We start from the raw sequence: 21176 nt of genomic DNA on the forward strand, positions 1-21176 counted from the left end.
AGTAGAATTTGTTAAATGAATGAATATATAAAGTGATAGCATTAAAAGTAAAAGAAGTCAAAAATGGTAGATAATAATGTTTATGTGATCTTTCGTGGCACCTAACGTTGTCTCTGTCAAGTGCGCACATGGTGGGAATAGATGCACTTCAATCAGAAATCACATGCATTGAAGCTGTTGGTGATTACGCTGCTTTGTAACCACATGATGAAGATCATACGGTTCATATTAGTGTTGTGAATCTAATCATGATTTCTTTTTATTGGGATAAAGTTTTATAAAAAAAATAAAATATAATCTGAGAATTTTTGTTATCAAATAAATAATGTAATTTTATACATCCATTAAAAAATATTAAAATAGTAAGTCGTATTACTTTGTAATTTTAATTTTAGTTGATATCTGATATATATATATATATAAACTTTAAACCTAACTTAATTTCATAAAATTGGTTTATGAGGTGAGGTTTGTACCATTTATATACAATTTTTAGTCGATGTAGGATTTCCAACACACTCTCTCACGTCGAGAGTGACCGCTCGTGCGTGAGATAACATATTATAGTAGGTGGTCCAATAACAGCTCAATAGCGGGTGCACGATAGATCCAACAAACATTTAGAATAGACTTTAAATAACTCCGATACCATATTATGAAGTGGACTTTAAACCTAACTCAATCGCATCAAATCGGCTCACAGGATGAGGTTTGCACTCACTTATATATATTCTCTAGTCGACGTGGGATCTCCAACAATATATCTATTAGTTTTCTTTTAAAAAGTTAAAAAAAAAGTAAAAATATATTTGAATAAAAGAATAAGTGGTGTGATGAGAATGGACGATGATGGTTTGTTGATTGCGTAAAAAGCGCGTTGTGGTGCGGTGCAGGCAATCCAGATTCTATCCTTTGGTCCAAACACGGTGTTGACCACATCACAATAATGTTTACCCAGTCCTCTTTTCTCTTCCTATATAAGCCATTGGGTTGTGTTGAAGAAAACTCACAGCAAGATCTTCTTCATTTCATTCACTTCAATGGAGATTCGTGGTGATCTACCTGCAACTTACAAGTGCAGAAACTGCCAAATTCCTATTGCTTATCGTACTGAACTTCTTTCCAAAAGCTATATGGTAATATTGTTCTTCAAACTCAATGTTTTATTTTTTACTTTTCTTCATCACTCTCTTTCTGACTTTGGATATGGTTATAGTTATAGATGATTATTTGTAGATGAAAAAAAAAAAAAACAACCTTAAACTAAGCACTTTCTCTTTCTTTTTTTCTTTACCAAAATTGCGGAGTAGTTCTATTTTGTTTTCTTCATTCTTTTTTTCATATCTTTCACAAATTACAAAGACTGAGATCAAAATTGGTATGCAAGTTGAACTTAGATTTTAGATAAAAACATGAGATTTTTCACCTTTTTGTAACTATTGGTTGAATTCTATTCTTAAAATGAATCAAATGATGGTACATTTATGAAAGAGGAGATAATGTTTGAAGGGTTCTTCCCTTTGGGTATTCAGGCAAAAACAGGGCAAGCCTTTCTGTTCTCTGATGCCAGGAACATTGTGTTTGGGCAAAAGGAAGAGAAAACTCTGATAACTGGTATCTACACCATTGCTGCCATCTTCTGCACCAACTGTGGTGAGGAGTTAGGTTGGAAGTACCTTCAAGCTTCTGAAGCAAGACAGAAGTTCAAGGAAGGGAAATTTATAATTGAACGATCAAAGATTTCCAAACACTTCTAGCTTCTATCTTTCAATCATCTTTTAAATAAACCCTTTCAACAAAACAACAAACTTTAAGACCATCTTTGGAATCCTACAATCAAAACAAGTACTGGAAGATCAAAGCTGGTTTGGTTATCATGAAAAAATAGTTTATGTGAGTTTCATGAATACTAAATTTTTTTCTCTCATATGTGAAGAGAAGAAAAATTATGTTCCTAAGAGATGAAAAAACTACTATCCTTTGGATTTTATGTGCAATTAGTACTTGTTGAATATCAGTTTACAAATCACACTCATCTTTTTTTTTATCAGCAAAAAAAAATGAATAAAAAGAGATATTTCAGGAATATGTCAATCTGTATACAAAAACCTACCTTACACACGAAAAGACCGACTGCTCCTCTCAAGGAAGAGTTCCTAGGAAATATAACCGACTTTATACAGACCATTGGCTCAAGACACCAATCAGAAAAAGAAAAACAAGCATCTCACGCTTTACACACTACCCATGACCACGCCTTTACCTGCGACATTGCAAAAATTTCAATATGGTTTACCCTGCCACTTCTAAACACCTTCCTATCCTATGATTCCACAGTTCCCCTACCACTGCTATCCACACACCCCCTAGACCAGATTCACACTTTCCGTGACCCCACTCATCCTAAAACTTAATAGATGATTCTTCGGATCCCTATGGCTCGCAGAGGCCATCCCCACCCACTCATGCACTTTGCTCACACAAGCCAAACAACCCGGATCGATACTGATATATAATTTATTTGGGTTATATCATAGTTGATTAAATTAAAAAAAGATTAAAATAATTTAAGAGTAAAATAATACATTTGAAAAGGATTATTTCTCTTTTAGTTTTCCTTTAGAATCAAATATTTTTTATCTATTTAATTTCACTCTAATAAAAAAAATTGCTCTATTATTTTATTTCCCTCTTTTTTTTTTGTTTATCAAACAAAGGCTAAGTTCCTCACCAGAATTTGTGTCTTCTAAACAAAAGGAATCATACTACCCAATATCTTTCATCACTCTTTACATAAATAAAATGCACACTTAAATTGTACTTGGAAGAATAAAATTATAATAACTAAAAAGCTTCAATTTTACCTTTGATTTTAGACATGCTTCTAAAGTAAGGGAGAAGATATATATTTCCCTATATGACACTAAAATGTAGTAAAAATGGTTACTTAGTGTCAAATAACATTTCCTTCAAAATAAAATATTATAAGTTAATACACAATTTTATATTTTCCCAAGTTAAAATAAAATAATATTTCCATAAATGTTAATATTAAATATTTTAAGGAGATGTGGAAAATGAATATAAACTTACATAGACTACCATAAATATTTTAATGTGCAAAACTTTATCAATTTGTCCAAGGAAAAGTGAAGTCACATACAACCATGATATTAGTGACAATATAACATTTTTCAACAAATAAAAGTGGATTTTTTTCGCATGAACACCATTTATTTCACCTATATATAAGTAATATCCAGAATTCCTCTTAATCTAGTAAAAATATATGGGTCAATATGCTTGATTAAGTATATAAAAATAAATTGACTTTTGAATTCTCACATTCTAATTTGATTTTAACTTGTACGTTCCTTCACAATATATCACATAATCTAAAAAAAATCTTCAATTATTTTAATTATTTGATGAACATTTAAAATTTTAGTTCTCCAAAATGATATGCTATGCTTAATATATATATATATATACTTTTCACAATATAAATGAAGTAATTTACCACATTAGTTACAATTCACATTAGCATTTTTTTTAACTTCATCATCGTGACTTGACTTTAAAAGAATCATTTGATAATAATAAAGAGTTGTTAGTAAATAAAGACATAAAATATAAATAACAAAACCAAAATTTGTAACACAATAGATTAAAATGAGTTATTGGAATTATAAAAAAAATTATTCCTAACATAACCAAGATAGAAAATTACTAATATTGACAATCAAGATTCATAATCACAATCAAAACTCATAACATATAAGCAAAATTTATAACACAACTAAGTTATATAACACAATCAAAGTGTATGAAAAGCCAAAATTCATAACACAAGTTATTTGATTTGTAGTGTAGGTTATTATAAAGCATTAGAGATAATCATGTGGGACCTTAAATTTATCTGACTTTCACTCTTGGGACATCTATTATACTATCCATAATTCTACATAATAATATTTAATATCTTATTACATGCAAAGTAATTTTTTTTATCATAGAATAAACATGTTAATTAAAAAAAATTTATCTTATATCTCATTGTCCCACAAAGTCCTAACAACCTAATAAACATAGCTCATTAATAGTGATGCATTTATGGGTCTCCCATGAATTTATTTTCTCATGCACCACTTCTTATACACGTGCATCCTTTACGTGCACATTAACATCATCTCACATCAGAGGACTCACCAGGTTGATTAAGTTTAAAATATTTAAAAACTTGAAGATGTTTTTATGATAAAAAAGACCTTTTGTATTGTGTGCTACAAATTTATTTATTGAACAAGTGTGAATCATAGATATATGGAAACTTTTCATTCAACTCTAAGTAGCATGCATCATTACAGCCTTAACAAATCTTTAAGAGTTTTCAAAAATATTTTGAAAAGGCTTTATGAACAATTTAATTGGTTATCTCTTTTAATAATAAGTATCATATGTTTGGATAACCGATTATGGTTTCATTAACACTTATGTTTTCAAAATCTTTCATTTGCTAATAATTGATTGTGTATTGGAATAATCAATTAGGTGTTAGCTTGTTTGCATTTTTTAAACATTTGTTTATGTGTTGTTTGTCGATTAATATTTTAGATAACCGATTTTGATTTTAGTTTGATGAAAATATTTTTAATTGGCTTGTGGTGATAACCATTTAAATTTTATCCTTTATTTTTGTTTGCACAAATAATCAATTAGGTAAAAGAATAAACAATTATATTGTGTCAATTGTGTTTTCAAAAATAATTTAAAATAACATAATCGATTAATACTTAAAATAATCAATTAGGTCATATTTGAAATAGTTTCTATACAATATGTTCGATATTTTCTTGGATTACGATTGCTTTCATAAATATTATTTATACACATACAAGAAAAGCTTCAATAAGCTCCAATTGCTATAAACGTGTCATTATTGTTAGAAGTCTAAGTTAAGGTTGTTTTGGTGAAGAATTTGCTTACTTACTTTTTGAATAAAATATTTAAGATTATTCATAAAAGCAAGTGATATATTTTCTATTTTATTGTGATTTATGTAATATATCTTCTTGGTGTATTGTTTGTAAATTATACACGTATTTATTGGTAATTGTCTTAACTACTGTTTAAGGGATCTAGATGTATTATCTTGAATGATTACATGTTTTGCATGTATAATGTGATTTTAATCTAGGCATTTCATGATATTGGAAACAATCACTCTAAGATTAGTTTGATTGATATTGGATGTATAATTGGTTGATTCAAACTAGTTTAAAAATCTTTTTTACAATCTCTCTCTCTCTCAAAGAAGACAAAAAAAAAAGGTTTCACAGTAAAAGAGAAAATGCATTAAGGAAAGGGATGATAAGAACATTCCACCTTTGAATTCTAAAGGATAGGTACTGGTCATCATTTGAATAAGCTATCCAAAATAAGAATCAATATAGGAGTAAAACATTATCAAAATTGTCTCACAAAAATCAATTTGCCTTTAATTAAGGTGTATTTACATGAGAGGCTTGACACCTTATTTATAGAAGCATGGTTTGGCCAAGAAAGAAAGAAGTTGGTTCAAGACACAAGAAAAGGCATCCTAAGTATAATAATGACACTTTTGTATGAAAACAAGTCTAATTAAGTCAATGGTTACACGTCTCACTAATCATATGTTTAATACAAAGTTAATTCTTTAATATTGATTATCACATAGACGACCCTTGATTTATGGACAAGAATATGAGATGAGTCATGTGGGTATCTCTTGATTTGAGGAAGAAACATGTAGAGTAGTATAACCTTCACATGCGCTTGAAATTGATATGTGTAAGTAGTTACAAAAGCACATGACCTTTAAAGTGATATATGAAATGTAGAATCTTGGAACTCTTCAATGGATATCTCATACGTGCCTCTTAGGATTATAAAATATTGTTTGATTCCCTCTTAATATTTTATAATCTAAAATAATTACAAATTTATATGTCTCTTTATTTCTTCTTCCATCTCTTTTAGTTCAAGTGAATATTCATTAATATCTTATTTTAATTTTTTTCTTCATTTTCTTTTCTAGTCATGCTATGTATTTTTTCTTGATCATTATTATTGTTTTTTTTTTCTGCAATCTCTCGTACAAATGGAAGTCATAGGTCTCTAACACTCGCTAGGTTAAGAGACAACACACCTTGTTCTAACTATATCTGTTCAAAGAAAAACAAAGTAATAAAATATAAAATAGAAATACATTTTTAATTGTGTAATCTGAAATACACTTTTAGATATTGTGATATGAATAAGGCTTTCAAGTTAAATATTTTCAACATATCATTTAATTATAAAGTTTTTAGATTGATTGATTATTGATGTTATCTGAATTAAACAATTCAAAAATATTATGAATCAAGAATGTACCTCACAAACTAAAAATAATAAAATAAAAGAAAACACACCTTAATAGAAAAGGTTAGTGGCACAAATAAGCGACAATGTTAACTGCAACACAAAAACTCAAAATCGCTACAATAAAGTATGATGATTTGATGTTTGAAGTGTATAAAGATGTATGTAAACTATATATGAAAATAAAAACATTTTGAACTTTCACTTCATCTATTGAAGTATATGAAGAAAATATAAGAGTGAAGTCATTATCCATGGATTAAACCCACTAGTTTGTGGATTGCACGCGTTGGGTTAACAAAAATCCACATAAAAATTTGTATAAAATTAAAGATTCCTACTTGCCATAATATCCAACTTTATCTTCAATATCCAACTCTAATTCTAATGGACATAATTTTGTTTGATTATGCTTTTACTTCTATTTTCCTTCACCTTTATGCATATGTTGATTTATAAAGTCAAATTTAAGGTTTTTTTTTTTACACCTAAACATTTCTTGGACTACCATGTAAAACCTCTTTATATTAGACAAAACCCTTACTAGTTGATATAGAAAAATTGAGAAATCTAAAACAAATGGAAGGAAAGAAAGAAATTAAAAAAGAATGAGAGAACTTCTTTATTGATTATAGAAACTAAAGTGTTCCAATAAATGCCCATATCATCATCAAAGTGGTATTTAGTAGCCATAGACTTCTTCATACATGGAGAAGAATGTGTCACTTCATGACAAACAAGAGAACAAAAGATATAGAAATTAAATATTTCATAAATCGATAATCTTTTGCTAGCTAAAAATAACATAAATAAATATTTAATCAATTATAAATAGTAAATAATTAATAATATCAAGCATTCTAATAGTGGATATTATGCATATTTAATCTATTATCAACATATATATTAATCAATTAAATTGAACATTTTGGATTTGGTGAATTTTTTTTTTGAAATATTAAAATATTTTTTTTAATTCTTCATGTACCTCCATACCTTCTTCCTACACCTCCATATTTTTTTAATTCCAACACTACCATTTTGAGTATATGTTTGGGTTTTTATTTTGGTGGAAAGTGTGATGGATTGTTCTTCATTTTCAAGTGACATTGGTTGTTTGTGGTGATTGCTAGTTGGTGGGTGATGTAAGTTTACCGTTCATTTTTTGTTCGCTTATTTTTTTTTTCATTTTTTTGTGTGTAAACCAATTGTAAAATTCATAACACCCCTCTATAATATGTATTCTAGATTATACAATAGAAACTATATCTAAATCCAGAATACATATTATAATAAGAAGATGTTACTAACTGTTCAATCTAAAAATATATTTCACATTCAACTTTAATAAAAAAAAAATCAATTCAAAAGATTTATAATATTAAAACCGTGACATCATAGAAAAAGGGATTAAACTTAAAACGTAAGAAACTATATTAAGAAAAATAAAAAGAAAAAAAGATAATTTTTAACGATAAAAATTTAAGAAAAATAAAAGGAAAAAAGATAATTTTTAACTTTAAAAATCACCACATTAGAAAAAGAATTTGTGTCACTACCACTTTCCCCTTGTGCTGGCCAAAAGAACATTTTACGTGGCTTTTTGTTTGTGTCGCAGGAACAAGACTAAGTGCTGACACAGCCTCACCCCCTCTTCTCTTCTCTTCCCACAAACAAATCATAAAAACACTGTCCAATTCAAAAAACACAAGCGAAGAATGGAGTTCAGTTTCGACGAGAAAGACTTCGTATCGTGCTGTGGAAGCACCAAATTCGCCAAGGACATGGTTTTGGCCTCTCCTTTCAGTTCGTTGCAGCACGCTGTTTCTGTCGCGAGGGACGTTTGGTTCAACAGCGTTGATGTCAACGGTTGGCTTCAGGCCTTCTCTGCACATCCTCAGATCGGGCATACCCACTCTCCATCTGTTGCCTCTGAAGCCAGTGCTCAGTTCAGTACTTGAATTCATCACTTTTTTATCATCTGGGTCACTCTCCCTTTTGTGTTTTGTGCGAAAGATTTGAGTTTTGAGTGCAAAGGGTGTGTTTTTGTCTTTGTGGGTTGGGGGTTCTTTGGGTCTTCAGTTGGGATTTGTCAGTTCAAGTTCGGTGATTTTTCCCTTCCGATCATAAATTTAGCATGATTTTTGAAGTGGTTAATGTAAAAGTTAGAGAATTTTTAATACATGATAGTTGGGGGATATAGACTATTTACTCTCTTTTTTAATCACTTGGGTGGTTCTCTATTTTGTGTATTGATATTAAACTAAGTACATAGTCTATGAACTGACATGACAGAGATTTTACTTTATCATTCAGTTATAAATCATCATGTATGGTTAATTCTTGACTTTTATGCTATCTTCAAAATTCCATACTTCTATGATTTCTGATTGATGGATATTGTGGAAATTCATACTTACCATAGCAATTAAACTCATGAAACTAATGAATTAGGTATGATTGTGCTTTTCTCTTTGAGTGGCTGCATGTGTTCTAGGAAATGGATTCCCTGCAATCACGACTTCAGGTTGGAATGTTGGATGATTATTGGACAACTCAATCCGAGATGCATATTTTAAGTCTGATCTACTGAGATAAAATATGAGGCGACCAATGCTCATCCAAAAGTTGTAATTGTGTGATAGTGTGAATGTGCTAAATCCCTGACTACAGGAAATCTGGGTCTGGGATTTTAAGTTAGGTGTGGAGTTGTCAGTTCAGTTCAGTTATTCCTGCTATTCTGTTCCTGTTTGGTTGCGTTCTGTTTTGTGTTTTGATATGAAACAAATGAATTAGATGCAAAAGGAAGTGTTTTAAACTTTTCATGGTGGGGCGTGAGTTTTTAAGTTAGTTATGGAGTTTGTGAGTTCAGTTATTCATTCCTCCAATTTTGTTTCTGTTTTTAACCATCTGGGTTGCTTTCTCTGCATTTTACAATGATGTGAGAAACATGAGTGAATGTTGTGATTGTGGCTTCAGCTGTGATTTATGCAAATGAAAAGGGTAAAGAAATGTACCTCCTATTTGCTTGTTAGGAATAATAAGGAACTGTTTTTGGCAGGTGGAGTAAGGGAGAGCAATCAACTGCTTTATCTACTGCAACTGGTTCTAGCTTACAGGTTTGCTTGCTGCTGCTACTCTAAACATTACTAATACTTTAGTACTTTTTGTTGTACTACGAAATATATGGTTGGAACCTGATTGATCTATGGGTCTGCTATCATAATACTGAACATACCATGTGTAAGATATTGAATTGAAAAGCACCTTCTGTCAAAGAGTTTTAATTTCTTAGCTGATATTTCACACGGTTGGCATTGTTCATTGTGGAACCTGCATCGTGGTTTGCTATTGCTTTTATTATTATTGTGGTGGAAATTAGGTATTCATTAACAAACACTAGTCCATGTTTGTTGTGGTGGAAATTATTGTGGGGGACCTCAACTGAAATGTTAACTGTTGATAAATGAAAGTTAATTATCTGCACATGGTCCATTTTTCAGGTACTATCTGAATGGAATGCTCGGTATAGGGAAAAGTTTGGGTTTGTTTTTCTCATTTGTGCATCTGGGAGAACCACTGATGAGATACTTGCTGAGCTGAAGGTAAATTTGAATATAAAGTTTAGTGTTGGCAATATTTACTTATTTAACTTCTATTCTTGATTAATGTCTATTTGGGTGAATTTTTGTTGATCTATTATGGTATGAACGTAAATTTGTTTCTTATTGAAAGTATAAAATGTTAGGTGGTCTACGGCTGAACCACTGGCCAAAGGAAATTAAGAAAAAAAGATGAAGGAGAAGAAACAAGAGAGATTGAGGCAATTTTCTCATATATCTTTCTGAAAGCAAACATTACAATTTAAAGGGAAAACGTAAACTACTTCTAATAACTGTAAATGCTAACTAAATGAAAACGTGGCCTAATAACTGTAAATGGAAACGTGGGCATCCCATTATCTCCTTTACTTCCGCACAACTAATTCTAAGACCATTTCAAAGAAGTCCACCACTCATTAGTTAGCATCGTAACAATCCACCCCACTTGAAATCACCTTGTCCTCAAGGTGAGACTGAGGGTAAGTACGAAAAAAACGCCATTTATCTTCCCATGTCGCATCTTCCCTTGATTGACCAACCCATTTAACCAAAATCTCTGTTTTTGGCCGATATTTCCCTTTTTGCACGACTCGTTCTTCCAAGATCCCCTCTGGTTGAGGCGCCACCTGTAACTGGACAGGTTCGTTGACAGGAGGTGGTATCGGTTCCAGAACAGGGCCTTCCCTTTTCCGTAACAAACTCACATGAAACACATCGTGAATTAAGGAACCAGGAGGTAATTCAATCCGATATGCAACCTTTCCTACCTTAGCAAGAATTTTGTAAGGGCCAAAAAAACGCGGACTTAACTTAGCTGAAGCTCGAGAGACCACACTTGACTGTCTATATGGCTGTAGTTTAACATAAACATGATCCCTTACCTCAAATTCCAATTCACGACGGCGTTGGTCCGCAAAATGCTTCATACGGCCTTGAGCTTTGAAGAGGTTGGCTCGTAAGGTTTTCAGGATCAGATCACGGTCTTGAAGGTAGTCTTCGACAACTTGAACCTTAGTCGTTCCTGGAACATACGGCAAGATTTTTGGAGGCAGTCGTCCATAAACAACCTGAAAAGGAATCAGCTTGGTGGAAGTGTGGACTGAAGTATTATAGCTATATTCCGCCCATGGTAGCCAATCCACCCATTTTTTAGGCTTGTCACAAACAAAACAACGCAAGTATTGTTCCAGAATTCGATTAACAACTTCTGTTTGTCCATCCGTCTGCGGATGATAGCTAGAACTCATGCATAAAACCGAACCTTGCAGCTTGAATAGAGCTTGCCAAAAGGAACTTATGAAAATTTTATCACGATCACTTACAATGGTTGAAGGGATACCATGCAAGCGGACAACGTTGGCTACAAAATCCCGAGCTACACTTGAAGCAGTAAATGGATGCCGCATAGGTACAAAGTGAGCATATTTTGAGAGTCGATCTACAATCACCATTACCACTGTAAACCCGTTAGACGCAGGTAATCCTTCCACGAAATCCATGCTAATGTCTTCCCAAATTCTGTCTGGAACTGGAAGTGGCTGTAACAAACCAGCAGGTTGCATGGTGTCTGTCTTGGCTCGTTGACACTCATGACATTCTCGGATATATCGTTTCACAAAATCTTTCATGCCCAACCACCAAAAATTGTGCTTCACCTTAGCAAGAGTTTTATGAAAACCAAAATGCCCTCCTTCGGGAGAGGAGTGACACATAACCAGCACAGTGGATAAAAGAGGAGAATTGGAGCTCAACAATATAGCATCATTTCTAAACCAAACTCCATCATGTTTCACAAGGTTACCCTTAACTTTAATAGGCAAGGATGAAGGTAAATTCAAATAAAAAGGGTCTGTGTGTACCTCCTTTTGAATGGTAGTCCAAATGGTGGAACAAGGATGTGAAACATTTAAATAATGAAACTCGGGCGTACGAGAGAGTGCATCTGCGCCTTGGTTCAAACTTCCCTTCTTATATTCAATTTTGTAGTCGAATCCCAAAAGCTTGGGTAGCCATCTGGACTGAGCTGGGGTAGTGATTCGCTGCTCCATTAGATACTTGAGACTGACATGGTCTGTTTTCACCACAAAAGATCGACCCAGTAAATAGTGCCGCCATTTCCGAACTGCCTTTACAATAGCTAACATCTCCTTCTCATATGTAGACCAAGATAACATGGTTCCCTTTAAGGGAGCACTGAAATAAGCCAAGGGTCTTCCACGTTGAGTGAGAATAGCTCCTATACCCACCCCACTCGCATCACACTCCACCGTAAATGGGTGAGACCAATCGGGCAAAGCCAAAGTAGGAGGGGTTGTCAGGGCAATTTTCAACTCCTGGAAAGCCACTTCTGTCTTTTCATCCCAAATAAAAGGGCCTTTGCCAACTAGTTTATGCAAGGGGGCAGCAATACTTCCAAATCCCTTGATAAACTTTCGATAATAACCCGCCAACCCCAAGAAACCGCGTACCCCTTTTGCGTTAGTTGGAGTAGGCCATGAAAGTACAGCCTTAACTTTATTTGCTTCAACCGCCACACCTCCCGATGAAATAACATGCCCCAAATAGTTAACTTGAGAAACTCCAAAACAACATTTGGAGAGCTTGGCAAAAAGTTGATTAGTATTTAATAATCTCAAAACAATACGTAAGTGTTCAAGATGATCATTCAAGGTCTTTGAATAAATAAGAATATCGTCAAAGAATACCAATATAAACTTACGTAGGTATGGCCTGAAAATGTCATTCATTAAGCATTGAAAAGTGGCTGGAGCATTGGTGAGGCCAAAAGGCATAACAACGAACTCATAATGTCCGTCATGCGTTCGAAACGCTGTCTTTGGAATGTCAGTTTCCCGAACCCGTATTTGGTGATATCCAGCACGAAGGTCAAGCTTAGAAAAGATCGTAGCACCATATAATTCATCTAGTAGCTCGTCTATTACTGGAATTGGGTACTTGTCCTTCACAGTGATGTCATTGAGAGCCCTATAGTCCACGCAAAAACGCCAAGTGCTGTCAGATTTCTTCACTAACAAGACCGGCGATGAGAACGGGCTATGGCTGGGGCGAATTAACCCATCACGCAGTAACTCTATAACTTGTTTTTCAATTTCCGTCTTCTGCAAATAAGGTTGGCGATATGGCCGAGAGCTCACTGGTTTGGCTCCTGGAATTAAAGGTATGCCATGGTCATGGAAACGCCTTGGGGGCAATTCTTTTGGCTCTTGAAAGACCTGCTCATATTCAGTTAAAACCTGTTGGACGGCTGGACAAGGACTTGAGGTAGAAGAAAGCTCAGCTTCGACCCGATTAACCTGGAGAAGTAAGGCAATACCCTGTATTCCCATCAACTCGTTAGCCTTTAAAGCAGTCAAATCCGACCCCTGCAACCCCTGTAACTTATGTGCTGAACCAGCATGATGGAATCCAAGAGTGAGATTCTGGAAATCGATTTCAATAGGCCCCAAAGTCTTCAACCACTGAACGCCTAAGACAATCGGACAAGCTGCGATTGGCAGAACAAAAAAATCAGTGGTTATAGTGAAACCTTGAATAATGATTGTAAGTCCTCTCACTCGTCCCACACAAGCTAACTTGTCACGGTTTGCGACGACCACTTCCAATTTGACCCCATTATCCACCGTTAATCCGAACCGCTCCACTAATGATTGCTCCATGAAATTGTGGGTACTACCACCATCAATTAAGACCACCACATCTTTGTTATGAATTTTTCCCGGCAACCTTAAGGTTTGGGGAAGGATAGTGCCGGAAATTGCGTGGAAAGAAATCTCAGCGGAAACCTCATCAGGAGGGTTCTCATTGGCTTCATCCTCATGGCTGCTGCTCTCTTCAACATCATCGACTTCACTGATCATGAATAGTTGGGGCTTGGTGCACTTATGACCCGGAATGTAGCGATCATCACAGTAGTAACACAACCCCTTTTCCCGACGTTCTTTAGCCTCTGCTCCTGATAAACGGCGAACTGGGCTTGAGGCAGGTAAAGCTAGGCGTTGAGATGGTGTTGGGCCTAAAATTCCAACAGAGTGTGGGCCTTTAGGCAGGGAATTAAAACTGGTAACCCGAGTAGACGAAGTAACCCGTCGTTGCAAGTTCAATTTCTCCTCAACCAACCTGGACAACCCCATTGCATCTGTCATGGTGCGTGGCTTCTTGAGTTTCACCTCCAACCGTATCTCTTCCTTCAGCCCACCTACAAAACAACCAAGTAAGAAAGACTCCGGTAGGTTATCAATACGGTGTGACAATCGTTCGAAGGCTTCAATATAAGCTGCAACTGTGGTGATATGTTTGAGTCGATGAAGGGATTCTGAAGGGTCATCATAATCAGTCGGGCCAAAACGACTCAGCAAAGCTGTGGTAAATTCCCTCCATGTCATCGGACCTCGTGATTTAGCAAACCACCGGTGCCACTGTAAGGCAATACCGTCAAGATGAAAAAAGGCAAGATTGACACGATCTGTATCAGCGACGTTCTGAAATTCAAAATATTGTTCAGCCTGAAATATCCACCCCGTAGGATCATCACCACTAAACCGAGGAAAGTGGAGTTTCAGGTAGGGTTTCCCTTCATTACCGATTGTGATTCCCTTGCCAGAGCCAGAAGGTTTATCAGAATCCTTCTCCTTAATGTCCTGAACGTCTGTCACTAACTTGTGGAACATGGCAGTGAGCTTTTCGAGAGTCTCATTAGTGTTTTGCTGGAATTGTTCGAGAGATTGTTTACGTGTTTCCATTGGATTAACACCGCTCTGATACCACTGTTAGGTGGTCTACGGCTGAACCACTGGCCAAAGGAAATTAAGAAAAAAAGATGAAGGAGAAGAAACAAGAGAGATTGAGGCAATTTTGTCATATATCTTTCTGAAAGCAAACATTACAATTTAAAGGGAAAACGTAAACTACTTCTAATAACTGTAAATGCTAACTAAATGAAAACGTGGCCTAATAACTGTAAATGGAAACGTGGGCATCCCATTATCTCCTTTACTTCAGCACAACTAATTCTAAGACTATTTCAAAGAAGTCCACCACTCATTAGTTAGCATCGTAACATAAAACTATGGATTAATTACTTTTAGAACGCTGAGCTTGTATGTGTGCATGGTAGAGCTTGTGAGCTTCTTATTCAAAGGGTGGGGAACATTCCTTCGTTTGGGTTTTTCGCCTCCTTTGTTATCTCTTATGTGCAAAATTCAATCACTGCACTTTCCTACATTGGTTAAGAATCCAAATTATTATGAAATTTTCACCAGCAAAAGTATTTGAGTGATAAAGACAAATGTTGATATAAAACTTTTTATTTAAATTTAAGTTAATTTATTTTACACATTTTACACTGTGCAGAGACGATATACAAACAGGCCAATTGTTGAATTTGAGATTGCAGCTCAGGAGCAAATGAAAATTACAGAACTACGCCTTGCAAAGCTCTTTTCGAGTAGAGAAGACATTTCTTCTAAAACTGGCAAGTATTCCACTGCTAAGAAGGCAGAAGGTACTTCCATATTATTTCCTATTTTATGTTTGGTTACAGTTTAAGAATGCCTTTTGACATTCAAATCTGCTTAGAAAAGATATAACTTTCTGCTCAACTATTCAATTTGGTTTTGCTTATTGTCGTATTTATTAATTAAAATGTAGCATATCATCGACCTTTCATCACGAGTCATGACTTTTTGCTAGAAGTAGCATGATCAAATATTTGAGTTTTTCCAATTCTTTCAATATATTAAAGGTTGAGTTCTACTATATTCAAATCTGAGATACAAGTGATTTAATGTTAACTATTATCTCGTGTCAGAATCATGTGATTGTGACCTGTTATTAACTGCTATTTGAATGAAATAAAGGATAGGATAGAAGAGGTGATCTGCTTAAGTCCAATTGTAAGTATGTAATAAATAATATGATACCGTGTTTTGCATAAGTTTGAGATGTAATAGGTGTGTATTAGTGTTACTAATTCTCTGTGTAAGATTTATTTTCAAAGAAGGAAAACACAACTTGTATGTTTTTTTATTATATCTGCTAAGCAGTGTTTGTTTAACTGCATTAGACCAATATAGTCTAACTTGATTGCATTTTTTTTACCAGATTGAATTATCATTTTGCTGCTACTTGATCTTCTGTTTTCTGAAATTAATTTCCCTTGAACTTCTTTCAAGTTGCTAATTTTGTGCATATATGAAAAAACAATTTATAAAAATGTGTGTTTGGTGCTGATAAATAATAGGCAGACACCAATTGTGAAAATCCTGACTCATTTTATTGTCAAGTGGTGCATGTTATGTTCCATCATTTGAAGTGATCCCTAAACCATAAACCCTCATCTCATCTCCTTAATTTAAAGAAGTATGAAGAAGGAAGTCTGATTACATCTTATTTACTACATATACAAGAAATCATTGATTATTGCATGACCCAATTATTCTCTTTATGTTAGTTGTAACTTCTCACTTCCTGCACCAAACTCTTCCTTCGGAAATTCAAAATGCATACACTGTGATTGGTTACGAAAAAATTGTCGATTCTGTTTTTTTTCATGTTTTTTTTCATGTAATGTATGTGTTGAAGGACAAAATCTGATTCTAATACGATATTCCTATAATTATAAATATCCTGATTAAATAAGAGAGAAAACCCTATAACTATAGTAACTTTCACCTAAGATATTTCTTATATTTCTAGCTGTGATGCATGTGTTATCTGTGGATGGTGTTGGTTACTGAGTGCTTAATACAACCTTCCTCCTCCTCCTTTATTGTTTATAATATGTTGTGGTATGAATTTTCAAAACTCTCCAACTTCTACATCATGATATTTCCTTGTTTACAACAAGTTAACAAGCTTGGTTTCTTATTCTCCCAATGCTAGAAGATCGTATTAGCATCATCAGTAGTCATGTGATTGCTGCTCCAGAGAGTTCATCAGGTAAACCAATTCACCATCCTGCAAGAACCCGCCCTCCCATTACCACTCATGTGTTGGATGTGTCGCGGGGCTCTCCGGCTGCTGGTATCGATATACTTCTGGAGGTGTGGAGGGGTGATCAGTCTCGGCCGACATTTGGGGCCACAGGTGGTGGCAATTGGGTGTTTCAAGGGTCGTCGGCGACGGATCAAGATGGCCGGAGTGGTCAACTGCTGAGCATAGTTGACAATGTGAGTCCAGGAGTATACAGGATAAGTTTCAACACTGGGAAGTACATCCCAAATGGTTTCTTTCCTTATGTGTCTATAGTGTTTGAAATCAAGGATTCACAAAAAATGGAACATTTTCATGTTCCTCTCCTTCTTTCTCCATTCTCATTCAGCACTTACCGTGGAAGCTAGGAATGTAGGAATAGTTGCCAAATGAATGCCACAAATTTTTTTTGTGGGGTTTCTAGAATGAATCTCTGAAGATTTGATGAAGTGAGCTTCATAGAACTTTGGTAAAAAAAGGTACCAAATTTAGATAGGTAATAAGTTTAGTGCTGTTCAGTTAATGCATGTTATGTAAGTTCTTTTGAACTAATAATGGAGACTAGCAATATTTGAGACATGACTTCAATATTTAAATACCACTTTTTATTCAGTTCCATTCTAATGAAATTATATTTAAATTGTCTGCATAATTTGTAACTCAAAACAAATTACAGTTAAATAAAAAAAATCTTTATTTGAATAATTATTAATCACATGTATCTCTATTATTAGAACCAATAATTCATATTAGTGATTGACTAAAAATTATTCAAATTCTAAAGGTCTTAAAGTGAAAGTAGTGTCAAATTTTATGTACCCATTAATAAAAAAAATTCAATAATTTTCTCTCATCCCATCAAATCTTCTACCAAACAACATCACACTAAATTAAAGTTTTGAATTCTTAATTAATACATTTTAATTACATATCTTTTACTGCTTATTTTGTTTGGTCAAATTACTGCTTATTTAAATAGTTAATTATCATTTAAAATATTTTTTTTAATTTATTCCAGATAGATTCTTACATCAATAAAAAAAATAATTAGTTATGCACTAACTCTGTTTTTAAATCATGCAAATGAATTTCTTATTGACATTGAAAGATATTTAAAATTTTAAAAGAATAGGTTACAACTTTGCTTTTGAATGAAAATTGTTAAGACTGTTTTTTAGAGAGAAAAAAACACTTAAAAGAACATCATGGATAAGAATTTATGATAGGCATTAACGAGCTATGTTGGAGAAGAATTTTTGAGAGAAAAGATATTAACAAGCTTTTTAGTAGAATTTTTCTTTGATTTCAGTCACATATCAAATGATATATTTTTATTTCATTTTTTTTAATTGACTGTTACACATTGGCTTCTGTATGTTGGTCTAATAAATTTCTATACCAGGGTATTTTTATTTTGATAAATTCTCAAGAAATTACATATTCTTGAGTTTGTTGCATATGAAATGTGTATGTAACTTTGTTGATTTTAAAGAATAGTATAACAATCTATTTCAAATTGATTAAAATTAAAATTAAATATAAATTGAGAGAGTAAATAAATATAAAAAATCTTTAAGTTTTTTGATCTTTATCTTTATTCTTTGAACTCTTTTATTTATTTATTTTTCATTTCGTAAAGGTCTTTATATCAACTTCTTGTTAAATGCCTTAAGAAAAACTAAATGAAAGTTAATTGTTGTTTATTTGTTCTGGTAAAAGCTAATTGTCCTCTTCATTCTTAAAGTTTTTGCAAAGCTTCCCTCTCTTAGGGCTCTTTTGCTTATCAAAATATCGAATAATTAATTTTGAAGACATTTAATTAGTTCTACCTCTTGCAGATATATATTAGAAAGTCGCAATTCTTTTCCTTTATTATTTTTTAAGGATTATTTGGATTTGGCTAAGAGCAAGTGATACACACGATGAGGAGGAATATATATTCTTCTAGTCGAAAATAGCTCCCAAGTGGAAAAAAGTGGTTCATTTTATAAGTTAAGTTGTGATTCCAAGATATGATCATCGAGTTGATAAAAAACGATGAGAAGATATTTATCTAATGACGATTTTCCAACATTCAAATTAGTAAGATAATAGGAAATTATAAGTATATAAGTGAGTGTGAGAATTTGAGTTAGTACTCCCTGCGAAATTGATCTGTATTTATAGGCCTTTTTGGTTTACCTTTTATGTAAAATAAATAAGAGATATTTATAAATATGTCATTCAATCAATTATTACTATACGAATATCCAAGTTATGCATATGATTTGATTGGATTATGTTTGATTTTAATGGATTGCACTTTATTTGATTGGAATTTTATATTATTATTATTATTATGTGTATCTCCATACATTTTGAATGTGGGTAGGTATATAAGCCTCCGAAGCTCAGAATCTAAAAAGAGGTATAGATGGATTAATTTAAGGAATGATCAAGTTTGTAGTTTTAACCCATTTGGATATTTAGAGATAACCATTGAGGTCAGCGTTTGCATGACTATCATGTGACCGTGTTGGTTTTCTTTTTAGTCAGTATGACATGGGTCATAATAGTGCGTGTTTAAACATTTTCCAATACACATTAATGAGTACTTTTGGGTTTTGGGGGAGGTAGTTGCTTACTTGTAGGGAATTTGTAGAAGAGTTAATTTCTTCTTTCAACATATGTTCTTATAGTATAGGCGAATTTATCATTACCGAAGCTTGCGACCTTAGCTATAAAGCTGATATGAAACCAAGTACCAATAGAAAGGTTTTTTTTTTTTTTTATGTGTACGAGTTCTTCTTTAAGGAGCTTGACATACTCTTTCCTTTTTCTCCTTTTGAGTGTCAGATGTTGACAACCATGAACGTGACCCCAAGTCAACCCTATCCCAAAAGTTGGGCTAAAAGCCTTTCAAATACTTTGTCACTACCTCCAAATTTCTCCGACCATAAACAAGTTCATGTATTTTTACTAGTTAAAACATGACTCTGAAGTCGGCTAGGTATCTTTGAATAGTGTCCAACATGGTTCCCCATTTTCCATTTATATTTCTTCCTTCAAGAACTTTAAAAATCAAATTTTCAAACTCAAGACTTTAGAAAAAGAATATTTTTCTATCCTAACCACACTCCTCGGTTTCCTTGTATTGGTAAATATTTGACAAGTTTAAATCAAAGGTCGAATACCTTCTTAATGCCAAGGATATGATAGATATTAAAATCCTAAAGACCTTCCAAGGTCCTTAAGCAACAAAGGTCTCCTTAACATGCCTCTTGCTAAGGATCATATTTCCCTCTTTTTGGGTAAGATTCTTATTCTCAGTTTTTCTTGCATGATATTTTTGTAGTTGACTTATTTTTGTTGTTTTCATGGAAAAAGATTTTGATTACAAGAAGCTTTGTGCTAAAGCAAGTGCCTCTACTCTTAGAAGGATTTACTAGTTGACTTCCAAAAGCTTTCCAAAAAGAACAAGAATGGCACATTTGTATTGTTGAGAGCTTAATCGTTGCTTTCACTTCAATGTTTGCCTCGATTGTAAACACTCAGGCCCTAACTATTAGTTCACTGGGTCAAGTGCCCCCTTAGGGTTCTTCCTAATATATTACTCGTCTGCCATTGTTGCTCGAGAGTAATCCTTCCCCAACATATTGATAAGGAGTAAAGAGAGCCTCTAATCAGAGTTGACCATGTGTCAACCTTGACCCTGACCCTGAACTTTAGCTCCCTATGGCACATAAATATGAAGGAAAATCAATTAAGGGTTGGTGGGGGTAGTGATTTCCATATTCCTTATGATGCCGAACTCTTAGTGTTAGGGGGGCCGACTGGTTTTGTAAATTCAGATGAGATGACGATGGTGAGGTGCATGACTATCATTCATTATTGAAAGGGGGCTACTGTTGATAATGTTATATCAATTATCAAAGCTCAAGATTTGGAGCACAAAGTGCAAGATCTCTTAAAGGAAAAAAAGCAAAGTCTGATCTAACCATTTCAGCCCAATCTTTGAAAATTACTCAGAGTTAAGGAAAGATAAGGAAGCTAGAAGTTGAGCTAGGGCTTTTCAAAGAGAATCTTGAAGTTGCCAGTGAACTTAAAAAGAAACTAAAAGAAGCTTGTGAAAAAGAGAATCTCTTTCAAGAGAAGTTTGAGCAAATGCGTTAAAAGGAAACATATACTAAAGCCGAAAATGTC

The 21176-nt window shown here is 33.6% G+C and overlaps 1 protein-coding gene across 2 annotated transcripts; it reads left to right on the forward strand.

The window, feature by feature from the left end:
* Positions 1 to 1009: 1009 nt before the first annotated feature.
* On the forward strand, positions 1010 to 17612 carry LOC137812656 (uric acid degradation bifunctional protein TTL). Of its 2 annotated transcripts, none has more exons than XM_068614791.1 (6): positions 1010 to 1136; positions 8021 to 8350; positions 9464 to 9521; positions 9906 to 10007; positions 15375 to 15525; positions 16905 to 17612. In XM_068614791.1, exons 2-6 carry the CDS (start codon positions 8121 to 8123, stop codon positions 17360 to 17362), a joined length of 999 nt encoding a protein of 332 aa, XP_068470892.1. In that variant the 5' UTR covers positions 1010 to 1136; positions 8021 to 8120; the 3' UTR covers positions 17363 to 17612. The 2 variants fall into 2 exon arrangements, with proteins under 2 accessions (XP_068470892.1, XP_068470902.1); XM_068614801.1 differs by having other exon boundaries at positions 16908 to 17612.
* The last annotated feature ends 3564 nt before the right edge of the window (positions 17613 to 21176 follow it).

The sequence above is a fragment of the Phaseolus vulgaris genome, chromosome 10 (genome assembly GCF_000499845.2).
Source record: "Phaseolus vulgaris cultivar G19833 chromosome 10, P. vulgaris v2.0, whole genome shotgun sequence".
NCBI lineage: Eukaryota > Viridiplantae > Streptophyta > Magnoliopsida > Fabales > Fabaceae > Phaseolus > Phaseolus vulgaris.

What these genes read in the sequence shown, in the direction of transcription:
- LOC137812656 (XM_068614791.1), top strand. Translation starts at nt 8,121, where the DNA reads ATGGAGTTCAGTTTCGACGAGAAAGACTTCGTATCGTGCTGTGGAAGC. An exon ending in CAACTGGTTCTAGCTTACAG is followed by an intron (nt 9,522 to 9,905) that starts GTTTGCTTGCTG and finishes TCCATTTTTCAG; the next exon opens with GTACTATCTGAATGGAATGC. An exon ending in CACTGCTAAGAAGGCAGAAG is followed by an intron (nt 15,526 to 16,904) that starts GTACTTCCATAT and finishes TCCCAATGCTAG; the next exon opens with AAGATCGTATTAGCATCATC.